The 17500-nt window shown below is 46.1% G+C and overlaps 1 protein-coding gene across 4 annotated transcripts in view; it reads right to left on the bottom strand.

The window, feature by feature from the left end:
* LOC311277385 (ral guanine nucleotide dissociation stimulator) overlaps nt 1–11750 on the bottom strand; it is a 38899-nt gene extending 27149 nt beyond the window's left edge. Inside the window, exon 1 of one of the 4 annotated variants that reach the window (XM_084387669.1) lies at nt 11100–11750. In XM_084387669.1, coding sequence (XP_084243795.1) covers nt 11100–11132 — 33 coding nt within the window. In that variant the 5' untranslated portion in view covers nt 11133–11750. Of the gene's footprint in view, nt 1–104; nt 325–11099 lie in introns of those variants that run through there. The other 3 variants (XM_084387668.1, XM_084387666.1, XM_084387667.1) reach the window with 3 other exon arrangements.
* Between the last annotated feature and the right edge of the window lie 5750 nt (nt 11751–17500).

Raw genomic sequence — 17500 nt, 5'->3', positions numbered from 1 at the left:
TTGATATTTCTGCAGATTAATAATATTCAAAATAATATTGCTTATAATAATCGAGTCTGTTATTATGATAACTGCTGCTCTACACGAGTTATTATTGTTTGTACCTCCAGCTGAGGTGTGTCCGGGTCCAGCGGAGTGAATCGGTTCAGCACCGCAGGATTCGGTTCGTCGTGAATCTCGAGTCTCACCGAGTCCCGGATGCTCCGGATCCGCCAAACACTGGCGTCAAACATGACGAACTCACACCCCGCAACACACACCATCGGTACCGGGAGACCCAACCGAACTACAGCCGCACACGGCCGTGACCATCACTGACTGAGTGTGGGAGTGAGTGTGAGTGTGTGTGTGTGTGTGAGAGAGAGAGAGAGAGAGAGAGAGAGAGAGAGAGAGTTCGGACCCCGCCTCTTCTCCGCTCGGATCATGATGTCATTCTCACATCAGAACCACAGAATGTCAATCAACATGAGACAGAAGTCTGAAAGTGGGCGGAGCTTCGGGCGACCAAAATATCAAAGACAATAATAATAATAATTTAACACAGATCGCTGATTTCATTCATATTTTTTGTTCGAATCCGTGGAATTATTATATTTGAATGCGATGTACTTTCATTTCAGACGTGTATCTATCAGTGCCTATCGAGCTGCTGAGCGCCCCCTGCTGGAGGAAGCACGACACGACCTGCTGAGATTCATCTGAGAGAATAGAGTTAGAGACGAGTTTACTGTATAAACACCTGAGAGACTAGAGATACAGAGACGAGTTTACTGTATAAACACCTTCTGAGAGAGACGAGTTTATTGTCCTTCTGAGAGAATAGAGTTAGAGATGAGTTTACTGTATTTAAACACCTTCTGAGAGAATAGAGTTAGAGACGAGTTTACTGTATAAACACCTTCTGAGAGAAGAGTTAGAGACGAGTTTACTGTATAAACACCTTCTGAGAGAATAGAGTTAGAGACGAGTTTACTGTATAAACACCTTCTGAGAGAATAGAGATACAGAGACGAGTTTACTGTAGAATAGAATAGAATAGAATGAGGCATTTATATAGCGCTTTCATATGTACTACTGTACATCCAAAGCGCTTTACAATCATATCAAGGGATCTCTCCTCAACCACCACCACTGGTGTACCACTGTATAAACACCTTCTGAGAGAATAGAGATACAGAGACGAGTTTACTGTATAAACACCTTCTGAGATAATAGAGTTAGAGAGACGAGTTTACTGTATAAACACCTTCTGAGAGAATGGAGTTACAGAGACGAGTTTACTGTATAAACACCTGAGAGAATAGAGTTAGAGACGAGTTTACTGTATAAACACCTTCTGAGAGAATAGAGTTACAGAGACGAGTTTACTGTATAAACACCTGAGAGAATAGAGTTAGAGACGAGTTTACTGTATAAACACCTTCTGAGAGAATAGAGTTACAGAGACGAGTTTACTGTATAAACACCTTCTGAGAGAATAGAGTTACAGAGACGAGTTTACTGTATAAACACCTTCTGAGAGAATAGAGATACAGAGACGAGTTTACTGTATAAACACCTTCTGAGAGAATAGAGTTACAGAGACGAGTTTACTGTATAAACACCTTCTGAGAGAATAGAGTTACAGAGACGAGTTTACTGTATAAACACCTTCTGAGAGAATAGAGTTACAGAGACGAGTTTACTGTATAAACACCTTCTGAGAGAATAGAGTTACAGAGACGAGTTTACTGTATAAACACCTTCTGAGAGAATAGAGTTACAGAGACGAGTTTACTGTATAAACACCTTCTGAGAGAATAGAGATACAGAGACGAGTTTACTGTATAAACACCTTCTGAGAGAATAGAGATACAGAGACGAGTTTACTGTAGAATAGAATAGAATAGAATAGAATGAGGCATTTATATAGCGCTTTCATATGTACTACTGTACATCCAAAGCGCTTTACAATCATATCAAGGGATCTCTCCTCAACCACCACCACTGGTGTACCACTGTATAAACACCTTCTGAGAGAATAGAGATACAGAGACGAGTTTACTGTATAAACACCTTCTGAGATAATAGAGTTAGAGAGACGAGTTTACTGTATAAACACCTTCTGAGAGAATGGAGTTACAGAGACGAGTTTACTGTATAAACACCTGAGAGAATAGAGTTAGAGACGAGTTTACTGTATAAACACCTTCTGAGAGAATAGAGTTACAGAGACGAGTTTACTGTATAAACACCTGAGAGAATAGAGTTAGAGACGAGTTTACTGTATAAACACCTTCTGAGAGAATAGAGTTACAGAGACGAGTTTACTGTATAAACACCTTCTGAGAGAATAGAGTTACAGAGACGAGTTTACTGTATAAACACCTTCTGAGAGAATAGAGATACAGAGACGAGTTTACTGTATAAACACCTTCTGAGAGAATAGAGATACAGAGAGGAGTTTACTGTATAAACACCTTCTGAGAGAATAGAGATACAGAGACGAGTTTACTGTATAAACACCTTCTGAGAGAATAGAGATACAGAGACGAGTTTACTGTATAGAGATACAGAGACGAGTTTACTGTATAAACACCTTCTGAGAGAATAGAGATACAGAGACGAGTTTACTGTATAAACACCTTCTGAGAGAATAGAGTTAGAGATGAGTGTACTGTATAAACACCTTCTGAGAGAATAGAGTTAGAGACGAGTTTACTGTATAAACACCTTCTGAGAGAATAGAGTTAGAGATGAGTGTACTGTATAAACACCTTCTGAGAGAATAGAGTTAGAGACGAGTTTACTGTATAAACACCTTCTGAGAGAATAGAGATGAGTGTACTGTATAAACACCTTCTGAGAGAATAGATTTAGAGATGAGTGTACTGTATAAACACCTTCTGAGAGAAGAGTTAGAGAGACGAGTTTACTGTATAAACACCACCTGAGAGAATAGAGTTAGAGACGAGTTTACTGTATAAACACCTTCTGAGAGAATAGAGTTAGAGATGAGTGTACTGTATAAACACCTTCTGAGAGAATAGAGTTAGAGACGAGTTTACTGTATAAACACCTTCTGAGAGAATAGAGATACAGAGATGAGTGTACTGTATAAACACCTTCTGAGAGAATAGAGATACAGAGATGAGTTTACTGTATAAACACCTTCTGAGAGAATAGAGTTAGAGACGAGTTTACTGTATAAACACCTTCTGAGAGAATAGAGTTAGAGACGAGTTTACTGTATAAACACCTTCTGAGAGAATAGAGATACAGAGATGAGTGTACTGTATAAACACCTTCTGAGAGAATAGAGTTAGAGACGAGTTTACTGTATAAACACCTTCTGAGAGAATAGAGATACAGAGATGAGTTTACTGTATAAACACCTTCTGAGAGAATAGAGTTAGAGACGAGTTTACTGTATAAACACCTTCTGAGAGAATAGATACAGAGATGAGTGTACTGTATAAACACCTTCTGAGAGAATAGAGTTAGAGATGAGTTTACTGTATAAACACCTTCTGAGAGAATAGAGATACAGAGATGAGTTTACTGTATAAACACCTTCTGAGAGAATAGAGATACAGAGATGAGTGTACTGTATAAACACCTTCTGAGAGAATAGAGTTAGAGACGAGTTTACTGTATAAACACCTTCTGAGAGAATAGAGATACAGAGATGAGTGTACTGTATAAACACCTTCTGAGAGAATAGAGTTAGAGACGAGTTTACTGTATAAACACCTTCTGAGAGAATAGAGTTAGAGACGAGTTTACTGTATAAACACCTTCTGAGAGAATAGAGATACAGAGATGAGTTTACTGTATAAACACCTTCTGAGAGAATAGAGTTAGAGATGAGTGTACTGTATAAACACCTTCTGAGAGAATAGAGTTAGAGACGAGTTTACTGTATAAACACCTTCTGAGAGAATAGAGATACAGAGATGAGTTTACTGTATAAACACCTTCTGAGAGAATAGAGATACAGAGATGAGTGTACTGTATAAACACCTTCTGAGAGAATAGAGATACAGAGACGAGTTTACTGTATAAACACCTTCTGAGAGAATAGAGTTAGAGATGAGTGTACTGTATAAACACCTTCTGAGAGAATTTATTTATTTATTTATTATTTGACCCTAACCTTCATTCAAACAAAATCCTGTCATCCAGAATCAAAAAGTATTTTAGGTGGACAGATCAATACAGTATGAAGAACATCCAACATCCCGCTGAGCAGAACACACCTGTGTCCTCAGAGCTCTCCTGCTGTGTCAGTGAGGAACTGCTGTTCCCTTTCGAACGGTCAGTCGTACTGCGTCTTAGCTTAAGACGCTAGGGGAAAACTCCTTTCTCCAAAATACTGAAGCCTTTATAAAATAACGCAGTGCTACTGCACAGTCATACAGTGCTGAGGCTTACTCGCACGCTATTGGCTGGTCAGTGGGAACTGCATGAACCAATGGCAGAGAAGTCCACGAGGAGCTGGTGTAATCATGGCGCGCCCCCTACTCTGCACGCCTATGTCTCTCTTCCTTGTCTGCGCTCTCGACCATCGACGGCGCAGAGGAAAAAGGCTACGAGCAGAAGCAGCCGTGGCAGCACCTCTACCCACCCTTGACGATTGGCTGGAAAGCCAAGGTTTCTCACCTGTCTAAGCCCTGCAGGACGACCTCGGCCTTAGCGGGTAGGGCCTACGCGTCCGCTGGCCAGGCAGGCTCCGCTCTCCACTCGATGGCGGTCCTCCAGGTCTTTCAGGCCAAGCTCCTCAGTGCAATGGATGAGACTGGACCTGACCCGGAAGCTTTCCGCGACCTCCACAGCACCACAGACCTGGCCCTGCGTGCTACAAAAGCCAACGCCCAGGCCATAGGCAGATCCATGGCCAGCCTTGTGGTGTTAGAGCGACACCTGTGGCTCAACCTAACTGATATCAAGGATGCCGACAAAACCGCCTTCCTTGACTCTCCCGTCTCATCCGCCGGTCTCTTCGGCCCTGCGGTGGTTTCACCACGGCACAAAAAGCATCCCAGGCTATGAGACACTTTCTGCCCAAACGCTCCAGCTCTGCTGCCTTGAGTCACCAGAAAAGCGTGCCGACTCACTAGCAGAAAAAGCCAGCGCCTGCAGCCACTCACTAACCCACCGCCTGAGCAGCAGCGCCGCAGTCAGCAGAAGTGCTTTGCGCCCAAGCGTCAGGGACCCCTGCCAAAGATAACGCTGGACCCTGGTCAAAAGAAGTCTTCCTGATCTGCAGAACAGGAAGAGAGGGGAGGGTCGAGTCCCGCCAAGGGCGGACCACCTTCCAAAGTGCTCTGAGTTTCCCCCCAGCAGCCCTGCTCAGTTCCGGCCGAGGGAGAAAATGTTGTTGCTGCGAGTGTAAGCAGCGAGCCCGCTCAAACCCCTTACACTCAACCGCTGTTATAGCGGACCCAATAAAAAACAAAAATACTCAACAAAAGAGCATTCTTTCTCTTCCGCACCACTTGAGCCTCGGCACCCTGCTCAAACCCAGCGCGCCGCCTCTCGACACTATAAAACCCCTGGCCAACTGAGGCCTTCTGCACCGAAGCATTACAGCTATCGATTTTTAACAAAACATGCCTACTCAAATGCATCTAACCTAACTATTTTCACTCGTTATTGTCTAAAAAACAGACAGAGTTATCCAAAGATAGGCTTACTTGGCGCCAGTGACTTAGACAGCCCTTTTTTCTCCCATAAATGAAAACCTTGCTACTTGGGGTATTTTACATGCACAGTGCCAACTTCGAGTCAGTAAAATAATAATAAAAACAATAATTTAATGCTGCTGGTATCCAAAACATTTAATTCAATTCAAGTATTATATTAGATAGCCTACATTTTAAAACTTCAATGCACACGTATAAAAAGCCTAGTAATAATAAGCCTAGTAATAAGTAGACATTTAAAATACATCAATAACTGATATCATAGTTTACCACAGATAAAATCAGAGTTAAGGCTTGCTTTACGTGTTGCTCGACGAGGATTTCTTAATCGCTGCGACTTTCAATCCTGAGGAGACAAAATGCTGCGGAGTGAAGAAGAGATGGAGTTACGAGGATTCTCAGACAGTGTCCAATGGAGTTAAGAGATTTGCTCTCTAGCTATTTTCAACACTTTGGATTGGTTAATAATTTGTAAAAATAACAGAACCACGTGGGGGACTGTCCAATAGCATCTATTTGTGAAAAAATATGAAATTGACCAAATTTGGACATACGAGGTTTCCGCCCGACAGCGACGATTTATATTTATTTATATGTATATACTTACAGAAACGATTTTTGAACGCCATTGGGAGCTGTTCTCAATCCGACACGAACCACACTATGCGTCGATTGCAAGTGACGTCACTTGCAGAGGAAGCTTTCGCTGGTGTCTGAGCGAGCAGGTCTGGGAGTGCAAGTGCAAGTGCAAGTGCAAGTGCAAGTGGCTGAAACCTCGGGTTCCTCCCTAAGCGTGGCGCTCAGGCAGTCTGTCTATCAGAGTGGGCCACGGATGTATCAGAGCCCTGGATCCCTGGTCAACACCCAGTCTCTTCGAGTCTGGGATGAGCTTGGGGACAGTCTCGAGACGAATGGTAATCACCACGGGTGCCTCCAATGGGTCGGGGCACTCTGTGCGAGGGCGAACCGGCCTTCGGCTCATGGTCAAGCACGGAGGCACGGTTGCACATCAACTGCCTAGAAATGATCGCAGTAGTGCTAGCCCTCAAGACCTTCCTACCACGTCTCTCAGGTCACCACGTCCTGGTCCGTACGGACAGCACAACAGTGGTCTCCTACATAAACCGCCAAGGCGGGCTCAGGTCGAGACGGCTGTACAAACTGGCCAGAGATCTCATCCTATGGGAAAGCGGAAACCTGCGCTCTCTAAGAGCAGCGCACGTGCCGGGCAGACTGAACCAGGGAGCAGACATGCTGTCCAGGGGCCAAATGTCCCCTGGGGAATGGACTCTCCACCCCCAAACGGTTCAAATGATATGGAGTGTTTTCGGGAGGGCAGAGGTCGACCTCTTCGCCTCTGAAGACAACTGTCATTGCCCAACATTCTTCTCGAAGGGCAGGGACGCGCTGGCCCTGTCGTCTACTTTATGCTTTTCCTCCGGTCTCGCTCCTCCCCCAAGTCATAAAAAGGATCAGGGAGGGCAGACATACCCTATACTAGTGGCCCCTCTCTGGCGGACCCAACCTTGGTTCCCCGAGATGATTCAGCTGCTCGCATCAGCCCCTTGTCCAATTCCCGAGGAAAGACCTCCTTTCCCAGGCGAACAGGACGATCTGGCACCCCCGTCCCAAACTGTGGGCACTACATGTGTGGCCCCTCGACGGGAGCTCGGGGACCTCCCAGCGAGTGTCCTGAGTACTATCAGCGAGGCTACGCGCCGTTAACTGCGTTACTGCTAGCCTTAGCATCAGTTAAGCGAGTTGGTGACCTACAAGCGCTCTCTGTGAGCACTTCCTGTCTAGAGTTTGACCCATACTAGCGTAACCTCGGTTCCCTGAGATAAGGGAACGAGTACTGCGTAGACGGCCGTGCTATGGTGCGAACGACTAGCGAACGTCGCTTCAGTCGATAAAAACCTGAATCCATGGCAATTCAAGTGTCTTTTATAGGCGGATTCCCCCTGGAATTTCCCTGAGGATTCCCCTGCGCTCAGGTCGGCGGGCTTCACACTGATTGGTTCGCGCAGTTACGCCGCTCTGCCATTGGTTCGTGCAGTTCCCACTGACCAGCCAATAGCGTGCGAGTAAGCCTCAGCACTGTATGACTGCAGTAGCACTGCATTATTTTATAAAGGCATCTGTATTTCGGAGAAAGGAGTTTCCCCCTAGCTTAAGCTAAGAAGCTAAGACGCAGTACTCGTTCCCTTATCTCAGGGAACCGAGGTTACGTTAGTAATCGAGTACGATTCTGCTCGCTCTCTGCGTGTGAACTCTATCGCCACATTATTATGTTTTTTTTTTATCTTCGCTATTGCTTCAATGCAAATGAACAAGCACTGTTATTTGTTGCGTAGTGACGTGTGTTCAAGTAAGCAGAGAGAGAGAGAGTGAGTGTGTGTGAGTGTGTTTCTGTGGACAGATCCGTTATGAAGGTGTGGTGAAGGTGTGTGTGTGTGAGTGTGTGAACACTGATTATCTCTCAGTGAGGAACAGGAAACAACAGGGTTATTGTGTTCCTCTCTCAAGCTCCTCATGATTCAGAGAGTCGTGTGTGTGTGTGTTTGTGTCAGTCACAGAGTGAAATCCGACTCAGGAAGTGTTTGACCCCACAGGGACCCGTGTGTGTCCACCACAGCTGTGCAGTGTGTGTGTGTGTGTGTGTGTGTGTGTGTGTGTGTGTGTATGTGTGTGTGTGTGTGTATTAGGTCATTTAACGTTAGTTTCAGGAGCTGAATGATTATAGCAGTGATCTCAGCTGAAGTCCTGCAGAAGAGACGACTAACACACATGAAACTCACTCATGACAAACTCGTGTGAGGTCTGGAACTGTGCAGAAACTGACCCTGAAATAGAGAGTTCACCCAAACATGATCATTCTGGCAGGATTCCTCACAGCAGAGCTTCAGTCTTGTGTTGTGATGTGTTTTCTGGGTCACGGCACAGCTCATGATCTCACGCTCTACAGGATAACCTCAAGATAGTCCTAGGATAACCTCAGGATACACACACACTCTCTCACTTACACACTCTCTGTTACACTCACTCACTCACTCACTCACTCACACTCACCCTCTCTCTCTCTCTCTCTCCTCCCTCCCACACTCCCTCACTCACACTCACCCTCTCTCTCTCTCTCTCTCTCTCCTCCCTCCCACACTCACTCACTCACTCACTCACTCACTCACACCCTCACTCTCTCTCTCCTCCCTCTCTCTCTCTCTCTCTCTCTTACACTCACTCACACACACACACACACACACACACACACACACACACACACACACACACACACACACACACTCACTCACACTCTCTCACTTACACACTCTCTGTTACACTCACTCTCTCTCCTCCCTCACTCCCTCACTCACTCACTCACTCACTCTCTCTCCTCCCTCCCACACTCACTCACTCACTCACACCCTCTCTCTCTCTCTCTTACACTCACTCACACACACACACACACACACACACACTCTCACTTACACACTCTGTTACACTCACTCTCTCTCCTCCCTCACTCACTCACTCACACACACTCTCTCACCCCCTCTCTCTCTCACCCCCTCTCTCACCCCCCCCTCTCTCTCACCCCCCCCTCTCTCTCACCCCCTCTCTCTCTCTCACCCCCTCTCTCTCACCCCCTCTCTCTCTCTCACCCCCTCTCTCACCCCCCCCCTCTCTCTCACCCCCTCTCTCTCTCTCACCCCCTCTCTCTCTCACCCCCTCCCTCTCTCTCACCCCCTCCCTCTCTCTCACCCCCTCCCTCTCTCTCACCCCCTCTCTCTCTCACCCCCTCTCTCACCCCCCCCTCTCTCTCACCCCCTCTCTCTCACCCCCTCTCTCTCACCCCCCCCCTCTCTCTCACCCCCTCTCTCTCTCTCACCCCCTCTCTCTCACCCCCTCTCTCTCTCTCACCCCCTCTCTCTCTCTCACCCCCTCTCTCTCTCACCCCCTCCCTCTCTCTCACCCCCTCCCTCTCTCTCACCCCCTCTCTCTCACCCCCCCCCTCTCTCTCACCCCCTCCCTCTCTCTCACCCCCTCTCTCTAATCTTCATCAACACCAGGAGCAACATTACGTTAAAAACATCATTCACACATAATGAGAATTCCATGAATTAGACTGAATAAATTAATCAAATGGAATCCACTGAGCTGTGTCCCGAATCGCCCCATCTCCCCTCGTTCACTATTCCCTACACTAGTCCACTGGCAGAAGTGAATGAAAACGAGTGAGTGGATTCGGACACTAGTGCGCCGGAAGAGTTGCTGCTTTTGCTGTTTAATAGTCATTTTAAACTTAGCAAACTTCAAAAAATAAAAATAAAATAAAAGCTCCAGTAGTAAAGAAAAGATCCATCTTGCCCTCTGTCAAGGAAACTAGCATGAACAAAGCTTAATTACACCATGTAATAATCAGTTAAAAAGGACTTTATACATGATATTACACTGTACTCACATTGGACCAGCCGTTCGGAAAAGGGACTTTTCTCGAACCTCGCAGTGCATTATGGGTATTCTCATGGTTGTACATCAGGGTTGCGTTTAACTCCACTGTTAGACATAGGCTACACTCACAAACTCCCCAAAGCACTACCTGAAGTGTGCTTAACTTCGTCAAGAGAACGAGGGAAGTGTATCAGGACAGACCCTGGACCCCTCGATTCTGATCCACAGACCACAATGCACCATGATTGTGACATCACAAAAGACCTACACAACTCTAGTGTACGATATTGGACATATTTTGACATTTAACCGCATACTTGTAGCTACCTTAAGCGTTTGAGTAATCTTATATATTTTCTCCAACAGCCCAATCATATAGAATTGTGCATAGAATAATAAAATCAGGGCTTATGCCGTTCCATTAAGCACACTGCAAGGGTTTCGCCAGTAGTGAACAGCGTGAGCAGTGACGTACATGAAGTCCACACGACTTGCCATTGGGACAAGGCCTTAAATGCAGCCCAGTTGTACACTCGTTATTGCAGTGCATTGTGGGATTAAATGAGTGCACTCGATAATGTCCACCACTACAAATGCCTGTCCCCTCAAATAGTGCCCTAGTTAGGGTATAGGGGGCGATTTGAGCCTGAGAAAACTAATGAATCAAATGACATCACTTCCTCCATTGACTCTAATTGTATCATGTCCTCTTAGTAGGAACAGTGTTCACAGCATTTATGGGACAAACATCACATGAACATGAAATAAATAAAGGTTGTAAAGACGTTGTTCGCAGTGATTCCACAGAAGAACCTTTCAGCGATCCGTTCACAAAAGAACCGTTTCTTAGTGTGAAGAACATTTTAATAACCTAAAGAAGCGTTAGTGCGATGCAAATATCCGTGGATGTTAAAGGTTCTTCATGGAATCATAAATCCCAATAAAGCAGCTTTATGTTTAAGATACCTGTGTCTCCAGCATCATCATCATCATCTTCATCACCTCTCATTCATGGCTCATTCCCTGAACACACTCCGCATCTCCGAACCGAACCAGAACCAGAACCAGAACCAGCGCGAATGTCCGTCTCTTCGAGTCTTTCTTTGATTATGAGAAACGCGATCAGATCAGATCAATATGTGAAATAATCCGCGAAAGGGCATCAACAATCATCTACAAAAACAATCATAACAGCAAACGCGTCACTGATGGGAATAAAATCAGGGAGACGGAAATAAATCCATCATCGCGAATAAAATCATGATATTAAATCAGATTCAAAATGGAGGCGATGCTGAAGATCAATCTGATTTCACATCAGATTTATGTTTTTTGTAGCGCATCCATCGCTCGTCGATCTGATCTCAGTGTCTCGTTCATAAACATCAGACCCGGACCGGGTTCACGAGTCCATTTAAATCCACAGATGATCCGAATCGGGCCCGAATCCCACAGAAGCCGCTCGGATCGGAGCCGGAACCGGAACCCGCTGAAGATCCGAACCCGAATCCTCCTTTATTCATGCACGAATCCCGTGTTGTTATTCGCTCGTGTCCTTGACACACATCCAGCTCTCGCTCACATTCTGATGTGGGTTTGTGGGTCTGCGGCGTGCACGCGCACGGAGGGCGTGTGTGTGCTCGCGGAAGATGAAGACACACACACACACACACGATCAGATGTACATTATGCAGGACAGCAGGTGTGTTTTATCTGCATCAGTGCGAATCAGCATCACGGCACGGATAATGAAAGCATCCGCTGCTGGAGGAGTTTCCATGGAAACAGAGATGCTCGACTGACATCACTGTACTGTATACTGTATACTTAAAACAGTAAAGGTTTAAAGATGCTGTATTCTATCACATGGCCTCATTACCATGGTTATTATAGTTAACTAAAACCTAAAAGTAAAAATAAATAACATTTTCTGCTTTCAGCTGTACTTGAAATAAAAAAAACCAGTTAGTTGCCAAGGCAACATTTCTCATGATCAGTTTAATTTGATGTGCTAAAATAAACTAATAATAATATAACATTTATAAAAACTATATAGACTTATTAAACACACAACAGAATTACTAAAACTTTAAAATTAAAAGAAATACAAAAATAAAAATAATAAAAAATATTAAAAACTATGATACTAAAGAACACTGCTCACTACGAGGATTGTTGTCCTGATGTCATTGCACAAATACATATTTAGAATTTTTAAGTTTGTGTTAAAATGTTTTTTAGCTTCTGTCAAGATGTCAAACATTACAGCTGAAATCACTTACACAGGACAGATGAACAGAGACAGACAGTCGGACACACACACACACAGAGATGGACGGACGGACGGACACACACACAGGCAGTCGGGGACACACACACACACACAGACAGTCGGAGACAGAGACAGTCTGACACACACACAGACAGTCGGGGACACACACACACACACACACACACACACAGACAGTCGGAGACAGAGACAGTCTGACACACACACACACACACACACACACACACACACACACACACACACGGACGGACACACAGACAGTCGGGGACACACACACACACACACAGACAGTCGGAGACAGAGACAGTCTGACACACACACACAGTCGGACAGACACAGAGAGATGGACACACACAGACAGTCAGTCGGAGACACACAAACAGTCGGACACACAGACAGTCTGACACACACACACACACACACACACACACACACACACACACACACACACACACACACACACAGTCGGACAGACACAGATAGACGGACACACACAGACAGTCGGACACAGACACACACACACACAAACACACCCAGACAGTCGGGGACACACACAGACAGTCGGAGACACACAAACACACACAGACAGTCGGAGACAGAGACAGTCTGACACACACACACACACACACAGTCGGACAGACACAGAGAGATGGACACACACAGACAGTCAGTCGGAGACACACAAACAGTCGGACACACAGACAGTCTAACACACACACACACACACACACACACACACACACACACAGTCAGACAGACACAGAGAAACGGACACACACAGACAGTCGGAGACACACAAACACACACAGTCGGACAGACACAGAGACGGACACACACAGACAGACAGTCAGTCGGAGACACACAAACAGTCGGACACACAGACAGTCTAACACACACACACACACACACACACACACACACAGTCGGACAGACACAGAGAGACGGACACACACAGACAGTCGGACACAAACACACCGACAGTCGGAGACACACAAACACACACAGTCGGACAGACACAGAGACGGACACACACAGACAGACAGACAGTCAGTCGGAGACACACAAACAGTCGGACACACAGACAGTCTAACACACACACACACACACACACACACACACACACACACACACACACACACACACACACAGACAGTCAGACATACACAGACAGTTGTACGGGCACACACAAATGGACGCACACAGACAAAGACACACACAGACATTCATACAGGGATACAAACACACACATACACATACACACACACAGACATTCATACAGGGATACAAACAGACAGGTGGACACACACACACAGGCGGACTCACACACACACAGACAGGCGGGCTGACACACACACAGGCGGACACACACACACATTTCTTCTTCGGTTGTCCATCGAAATCCGATGATGACGTCCACGCCTTTAACGGTGAGATCTTTGATGACTGAACAGTCCTATCCTGGACCCACAAGCTCTATTGCAGGTGGGGCATATGTATGTGATGGTGGTGGTGGTCACAGTGGCAGCTATGGCTGCATTTCTCCTGGCTCGCTTCTGCTGTCTTCTGGTTGTCCTCTCCATCTCTAGTGTACGAACCCCATCTCCACATAGCTGTCGCCAGATGGTGCGGTCAGCAGCAACATCCTCCAGATCCTCAGGTCTGATCTTACACTTTCTCAAGGCGTTCTTCATCTGATCTTTATAGCGCTTCTTCGGACCCCCAGCTGAGCGTCGACCATGATGTAACTGGCCATATAGTACTCTGCGGGGCAGCCGACATGGGGGCATCCTTATCACATGCCCCAACCACTGCAGTTGGCGCTGGGTAATAATGGCCTCAATACTTCTGCAGTTCGTCTTTTTAAGTATTTCAGTGTGAGGCACATGATTACGCCAGGTAATTCCCAGAATGCGCTGAAGGCAGCTTATGTGGAAGTGCTCTAAGGACTTGATGTGACGGCAGTAGGTTACCCATGCTTCACAGCTATAGAGGAGGGTGGTGACACAGACCGCTTGGTATACGGCGACCTTTGTGGAGGGATGAAGATGAAGGTTCTTATTATGAAAGACTCTACATCGAAGTCTCCCAAAGGCAGCTGATGCCTGTTTAATTCGGCTCTGGATTTCATTGTCGATGCCGCTATCCTCAGAGAGAAAACTCCCCAGATATTTGAAAGATGGCACTACTGACAGCTGTTCATCTCCAACAGTGAAGGCAGGAGGTGTGGGTGGGACATTGGTACTCCATTGGCAGACCACTTCTGTCTTGGTGGTGTTAACAGTCAGCCCCATCCTGCTGTACGCCCTTACCGCCACAGCAAGGACAGTTTGAAGATCCTCCGGAATATGGGCCACAAAAGCACAATCGTCTGCATACTGTAGCTCCAGGACCTGCTCTCTACTGATTTTTGTTGTTGCATGTAGCCTCCTAATGTTAAAGAGGTTGCCATCTAATCTGAAGTCCACTGCCACACCACTGCTGTTTTCAATCTCATTGTGGAGAAGCTTGGTGACACACAGGAGGAAGATGTTAAAGAGCACTGGCGCTAACACACACCCCTGCCTCACCCCTGTGCGTACAGGGAAGGGCTCGGACTCTTGTCCGCCTATGGTCCCCCGAGCATCATCCCATCATGGAATTGGCGGAGGATGTTAACAAACTTATCTGGACATCCAAACCTGAGGAGGACATCCCATAAGAGCTCTCTTTGCACAGTGTCGAATGCTTTCGAGAGATCGACAAAGGCCATAAACATGTCCCGATGTTGCTCCCGGCACTTTTCCTGAAGCTGCCGGGCTGTGAAGATCATGTCGATCGTGCTCCTGTTCTTTCCAAACCCACACTGTGATTCTGGCAGCATTGACTCAGTGATGTTGTTAATAAGTCTCTGATGCAGCACTTTGGCCATGACCTTACCACCAACAGAAAGGAGTGATATGCCGCTACTATTACCGCATACGGCCTTGTCACCCTTGTTCTTATAGATGACTACAATGTTTGCATCTCTCCATTGCTGTGGGATGTTCTCATCAGTCCAGGCCTTGGTGATGTACTGGTAGAGGGTGCGCATACATATGTACCCTCCCTCCTTCAGTAGCTCAGCAGGGATGTTATCAGCGCCAGGGGACTTGTTGTTCTTAAGGGAGCGGACAGATGATAGAACCTCCTGGAAGGTTGGTGGTAGACTGAGATCGTGGATGGGAGGAAGTTCAGGCAGTTCATCCAGGATGGTGGGGTCTGCATCAGAGTCCTGATTAAGCAGGGTGTCAAAATGGTCAGCCCACCTCAATAGGATACTATTCTGGTCCTTCAGAAGTGTTTAACCATCAGCTGTTTTCAGCAAAGTGACACAGCGATTTGTTGGACCGTAGATGGTTTTGACAGCATTATAAAAATTATGCATGTCATTTTTATCTGCGAAGGATTGGATTTCATGTGCCTTTTCAATCCACCAGTCATTCTGTATGGCCCGTATATCCTTTTGCACTTTCCTCCGAGCTGCCTGCCAATGCTGTCTAGTCTTAATGGATGAAGGGTTGTCTAAAGTTTCCCGGTGTGCTTTCCGCTATTAAGCAGGTTGTGGATGATGTCTGAGTTATCGTTAAACCAGTCTTGGTGGTTCCTGCTCTTATAGCCGATGGATTTGGCTGCTGCATCGTAGAGCACAGAGCTAATATAGTTCCACTGTTGATCCATTGTGTTTTCTGAGCTCAGACAAGTTTCAGACTCCCTAAGCTTCTCAGCTAGGAGACGTCGAAACTCACTTCTTGCTTCTATGTTTCCAAAGCGGTTACAATTTAGTCTCTTTTTTTTGGGACTTTTGCTGCCGCAAAGGGGAACGCACTTCCATATTGAGCTTGGCCACAATCATACGATGGTCAGTCCAGCACTCTGCACCTCTCATGGCACGAGTGATGAAATCATCCTTGATGTCATTACTCCTCACCATGATGAAGTCAATCATGTGCCAATGTTTAGAGCGAGGGTGCATCCACAAGGTCTTATATTTTGCCTTCTGCTGGAAGATGGTGTTGGTTATGGTAAGGTTATGCTCAGAGCAAAGAGTAAGTAACCTCATACCATTTGCATTCTCCCTGCCAGTGCCATGTCTACCTAGTACTCAACTCCATATCCTGTAGTTTTCTTATTTCGACCGCAGTAGTGGAATAACCCGATAGGCGCGGTAATCTATCCAGGTACATGGTTGAATGGGCAATTTTTAGGCCACATTTTCTAGGCCCTTCCCCAATGGGGGTGAGCAGTGCGGTCCCTAAATAGGGCGGCTCCATCGCACAGGGGTCTGCCGAAACACTTGCCACTCAGTCCCAGTTGATAGCGACCAAATACCCTGTGCCGCTGCCGTGCAGGGTTCTGACTAAGAGCTCCCAGTCTATTCAAACCTGCCCCCGTCGTCAGATTCCCCATCGCCGTCAGACTTTAACCATATGTAAGGTCCAGGTATTGTCACCGGGGTCAGAGGTGGAGACCTGCGCAAGGAAGGTTTTAAAGTGCCAAAGGAGGTGCGCCATCCCCAGTAGCACTATCTTCACCATGATGAGGTAAATCCCGATGGCAAGGGTGGTCCCAGGACACCGGTCTCCCCACCCTCATCCGGAATGCAGAATCACTGACAACATTCAAAAAACAGCTGAAAACCCATCTCTTCCGTGAGCACTTACCTTCATAATAAAAAATAATAAAAAATAAATAAAAAAACCTTTCCCTTTAAAAACCTCACTTATCGTGCTTATGCTACTCTGAATAATGCCTGAACTTTGTATTTTGAGCACTTCTTGCGTTGTTGTAGTTTTTTGCCTCTTCATGATGACTCGCTTAATTTAGTCCTAATTTGTAAGTCGCTTTGGATAAAAGCGTCTGCTAAATGACTAAATGTAAATGTAAATGTAAATGTAAATCTTGGCTGCAGGAGGCTGTCGGGTCCTTCGTCTGTTAAGGCCCGCCTATTGCACACCTCGAGCGCAATTGCTTTTCTGTCAGGGTATGCTCCCTTAGCCTTATCTCAACAGACTAATCACAAGGCAGTGGAGCTATTTTCCCATAGCTGGGACAGTGGTTG

The sequence above is a fragment of the Rutilus rutilus genome (genome assembly GCF_951802725.1).
Source record: "Rutilus rutilus genome assembly, chromosome: 18".
In the NCBI taxonomy this organism is placed as follows: Eukaryota; Metazoa; Chordata; class Actinopteri; order Cypriniformes; family Leuciscidae; genus Rutilus; species Rutilus rutilus.
This window is presented reverse-complemented; position numbering and strand designations above follow the sequence as displayed.